Source organism: Chanodichthys erythropterus, chromosome 14 (genome assembly GCF_024489055.1).
Source record: "Chanodichthys erythropterus isolate Z2021 chromosome 14, ASM2448905v1, whole genome shotgun sequence".
Lineage (NCBI taxonomy): Eukaryota > Metazoa > Chordata > Actinopteri > Cypriniformes > Xenocyprididae > Chanodichthys > Chanodichthys erythropterus.
Window position 1 is genome coordinate 23,689,052 of NC_090234.1, and position 5,008 is coordinate 23,694,059.

The 5,008-nt window shown below is 41.3% G+C and overlaps 1 protein-coding gene across 2 annotated transcripts; it reads left to right on the forward strand.

Moving 5' to 3' along the window:
• Positions 1 to 314: 314 nt before the first annotated feature.
• Positions 315 to 4,729, forward strand: tent5c (terminal nucleotidyltransferase 5C). 2 transcript variants are annotated; one of them, XM_067409694.1, is made up of 2 exons: positions 315 to 428; positions 1,583 to 4,729. In XM_067409694.1, the coding sequence occupies exon 2, from the start codon at positions 1,597 to 1,599 to the stop codon at positions 2,755 to 2,757; it is 1,161 nt and encodes a 386-aa protein (XP_067265795.1). In that variant the 5' UTR covers positions 315 to 428; positions 1,583 to 1,596; the 3' UTR covers positions 2,758 to 4,729. The 2 variants fall into 2 exon arrangements, with proteins under 2 accessions (XP_067265795.1, XP_067265796.1); XM_067409695.1 differs by having other exon boundaries at positions 316 to 432.
• Positions 4,730 to 5,008: the final 279 nt, after the last annotated feature.

The following is a 5,008-nucleotide window of genomic DNA, read 5'->3' on the forward strand; positions in this document are numbered from 1 at the left end:
CCAATCACAGGCTTCGGCTGGCGCATTGATACAAGCGAAAAGAACGCCGTATGTTTTTGAATTCCACATAGAGCCTTTAGTTCACAGATGCATTGTATTGCGGAGCTTGGCACCGGAGTATTGGTAAGTACAGTGCAGATTATTATGTATTTAGATTATTTATTTGCCAAACAAAATAAATATTTGTATGTGTGAACCACGTGATGATGGCATGGCTTCAGAAAAATAGTGCGCAGTGGAGGTGCGGAGAATCAGGTTGTTTTGTAGGCAGTTATAAGAGCGCGCGCATGTGTGTGCTCTCAGAACTGAAGCATTGGCGTTTGACGACTGAGCAGATGGATGGAGGTGCTGGCGCTAAACCTTATTTGACATCCACTAATTTGTGCCGACCACGTTGCTGAGCACTTCAGGTGGATTTCCTGAGAAAAGTAGGTGCGACGTTTTTCATATTTATACTTCACATAAGCGCGTTGGGTCTGTGTGATTTGGATTCAATCGGGAGATTTAACGTTAGTTTCGGATTAAATTCAGCTATATTACTTGGTTTGTTTGGTTTGAACGTTTACCTCGCGCAGGTTGTGGCTCTTTCGATCTCACGTGCGCTTTGTTTCAAACGATTTTTAATTTACGCATCACACTCCGAGTAAGCTAAAGAGCTCGTTTACAATATGCACTGTATTTGGAACATTGTACGTATGTTTTTACTTGCTTACATTTGCCTGTGGTTGTGATAAAGTTCATATTATCGAGAGTGCCGAGAGCCATGTATCAAATTGATCAAACATGTAACATCTTTTATTGTAAATTCCATCATAATTTGGAATCAATTCAAAAGGATTCAAACAGGCATTTTCCTATATTATCCCACCATTTATTAAAAAAAAAAAAAAAAAAAAAGAAAAAAAGTATATATAAAAATTAACTTTTAGTTCTTAAGGCAATTGCGGTTACCAAACAGAATAAAATATCCCTGCAAGGCATCGATGGGAATTAAAAAAAAAACAAAAAAACTTTAAAGACTGTTTTGGTATCATTTAATACGCTACAATATAACTGTTGTGGTTAATTTAAAAATAAAGTTTTCATGTGATTCCATTTGTATATTTGAAACCCCTAATCTGATTGATCTACAATTACAATGTACACATGCAAAATATGAAGGTTATTCTGACAGGGTTGAACCAAACAAAGAATAAGTGTCCTCAAGTTATTCATAAGTGTGCATGATTTAGTAACGCTGTTTTGGGATCTGTTAGGATGTTTTTTTTTTAATTATTATTGGAATCATGATGAATTGGTTGATGAGCAGCTGAGTGTGATCCATTATAAATGCTTCAGTTCTGTTTTTGTTTGGCTTTCTGGAAAGCCTGAGAATCATTGTTAGCTTTTCTGTTATGTGAGAGTGGTGATCCTGTTAAACTGTGTGTGTGTATATATATAATGTTCCTTAAGTACATGGTGTTTAACTTCAGTTCAGGCTCATTATTCAACTAAATATTCACGATCTACATCTTTTGAAGAGTTTTTATTTTTTTAAATGAAAATCAGTGAAATTGTTTTTGCACTTATATTTTTGTCCTAGGAAACAGCATAAACATGGCCTCAGCCTCATCTAGCAGCGAAAGTGAGTCGCAAAGTGTGCTTACCTGGGAGCAAGTGAGCCGTTTGAACGACGTGCTGACAGAGGTCGTGCCAGTCCACGGACGTGGCAACTTCCCCACCTTGGAGGTCCGGCTAAAGGATATTGTACAGATGGTGAGGAACCGTCTGGAGCTGAGGGGCATTACAGTCAAAGATGTGCGTCTGAATGGCTCCACTGCCAGCCACGTGCTGGTAAAGGACATTGGCTGGAGCTACAAAGACCTGGACGTCATCTTCAGGGTAGACCTTCCTCGGGAAGAGGAGTTCCAGCTCATCAAAGATGTGGTTCTGAGCACTTTATTAGACTTTCTGCCTGAGGGGGTGAACAAAGAGAAGATCACTCCTATGACTCTGAAAGAGGCCTACGTCCAGAAGCTGGTCAAAGTCTACACGGAGCAGGACCGATGGTCCCTCATCTCGCTGTCCAATAACAATGGCCGCAATGTGGAACTTAAGTTTGTGGACTCGATCCGGAGACAGTTCGAGTTCAGCGTGGACTCCTTCCAGATCATTTTGGATTCTGTGCTATCATACTACGGCCTTTCAGAAAACGCCATGTCTCGGCACTTCCACCCTACTGTGGTCGGGGAGAGCGTGTACGGTGACTTTGCCGTGGCTCTGGACCACCTCAGGAACAAGCTGATCGCCACCAAACGGCCGGAGGAGATCCGCGGAGGTGGTTTGCTCAAATACTGCAACCTCCTGGTGAGGGACTTCAGGCCCACGGACGAAGACGAATTTAAGGCCCTGGAGCGCTACATGTGCTCCCGTTTCTTCATTGACTTTCCCGACATTGGTGAGCAACAGCGCAAACTGGAGGCTTATCTGCAAAGCCACTTTGTCGGTGAGGAGAAGAACAAGTACAACTACCTCATGATCCTGCGGCGGGTTGTGAACGAGAGCACCGTGTGTCTCATGGGACATGAGAGGCGGCAGACACTCAACCTCATCTCGCTGACGGCGTTTCGGGTGCTCGCCGAGCAGAATGCCATACCGGACGCGTCCAATGTTACCTGCTACTACCAGCCGGCTCCGTATGTCAGAGACCTGAACTTCAACAACTACTATGTGGCCTCTTGTAACCAGTCCATTCCAACTTGGTTGCCTTGTAACTAAGACACAAAATGCTTGTTCAACAACAAGATCCATGAATTGGCTAGAAAAGCCAGATATTTGGCCATAAGGGATGCTTCCCTCTGTAGGCATAAAGGATATTTAAAATGACAAATGTTTCCTTTCTTTACTTTTTTTTTTTTCTTTTTTTTTTTCCTTTTAATTCCTTCTCTGCAGAGGTGCCAAGACATTTCTGATTCAAAGTGATATATTTTAGTGATTGGAATTTTTTTTTTTTTTTTTTTTTTTACTTAATAATCTAAAGTTTCAGGTTTGTTTATTGCTCTCATTGCTGTCCCTGCTCTGAGAGACACTTTTTTTCTTTTTTTTTTTTTCTTTCAATGTTGAAGAGAAACAATTCCCACAGTGCCTTAATTATAACCCTAAAAGTGAAGGAAATGCATATTGGGGCATAGTTATATTTTTCCTGTGATACAAAATATAAAGGCCAAAAAAATAAAAATAATAATAATGTTCTTTGAAATTCAGAGGGAAAAAAAATACAAAAAATGGAGAGAAAAAGATGAAAAATGTGAGCACAGGTGAAATAAGTATTTTAGGTCTCAAGTTATCAGGAGATTTTGATTGTTTTTTGGTACACTAGTGGGCAGCTAAAGCTTTTTTTTTTTTTTTTTGTTCTCATGAATAGAAATGTGAACAGAATAATGTTGAAGTATTCATAGCAATGCGCTTCAGTTTGCTGTGTGAATGCATACAGATGACTTGTTCAACTGTTCATTTTGGGGAAATTGTGCAGTTTGTAAACTTGTTCAGTCTTGCCAGTTATATCCAGGGTGAGATTGAAATTGATTGCAGCATGTACAAAAAGATGATTTGTCCTCATCCCATAGAGCAGAGAGAGCAGTAAAAAGTCATTTTAATGAACTAGATTAATAAGGAGCCTTTGATCTAGTGGTTTAATCTTCCTTCATCTCTCATTAACATTGCGTACATGTTTAAATGGGACCGAGAGGTCATGGTTTGTCCATACAAGGATCAACTGTTGGACGATCGGTCCTCCTGAGCTTTTTGTGGCCATTAGCAGACTTAGCACTGCTGTATGTAACCAGACCTCCAACTAACAGCCTAGCCAAATGGTGTCACGGCGCTCTAAAATTATCCCTTCCTGCACCTCTCTGGATGTGCCTTGAATGGACACCGTATGGGGTGGAATTTTTAGTGGGGCGACTGTCTTTCCCGTGCTTCTGATTTGCGTCACTGTAGATGAGAGGTGAACGCTGGTATGTCACAAGGCCTTTTCTGGTAATTGAAGTGTGGGAGGGTTCACCGCTGTAGCCAGGGGATATACCCATGCGTGGATGTAAAATCCTGTTGGGATGGATTCCTTTCCAGGTTTAGCTCTAATCGATGTTGCTGCTCTTGGTCTTTATTGGGCTTCAGTGTCTCCTGTCTTAGTCCTTTGTCAGTGAATTTGATGTAATGGCTTCAAGGAACAGTTGCAATTGTCAGTTGGGTAGAATCAATTCCATGCTTTTTTATTTTGTACATTTAGACAGTATTAAATTGTGACTGCCTATTCTTGTCAGTCTCCCACCCCACCCCCATGCCCCCCCCCCCCATCCCATCATGCCCACGTGTAGTTCCTCTTTCGACAGTCGTCCATTCAGAGAAGTCTAGTACTCTGCTAGCTGCTCTTACGTAATGGCTGACAGCTGCCCCCTGCCCCTCAGGTTTCGTCTCTGCTCACGCGCCACAGCTCCTGCTGCTTCAGCTTGTACAAGCACATGCACAAGATAACCATGAGGGCCACGTTCCTTCTCTTATCTGCTGTCACAGACTTCTAGGGTAATGAGAAGGGTCACATAGCCTCCCTTTCAGTGGGTCACACCCCAAAGCATATTGATCTGGAATGGATTTTACTCTAGTTTTGTTGTGGTGTTTTGTTTTTTGGGCCCCCCTACACCTTTGTATATTTTTGGGACATGCAGACTTTGGACCAATGTTTGAACCAGCAACACCGCACATGTGCCTTTTTTTTTTTTTTTTTTTTTTTTTTTTTTTTTTTTTTGTGGTCCCCCATTTGGGCTTAGCTTATAACAATATGTGAAATGCATGTAAAGACCTTGTAGCTCAATCCTCTCTGGTTTCAGAACCATTTGGTTCCATTAAAGGTGGAGGATGAATGACAGACAACTAAAAATTATTTATTTTTGTCCATCATACCTTATCAACTCTCATGTCACACCCTGCTTTTTCTGAGTGTAGTTGTCTAGTCGTTCCAGTTAAATAATTT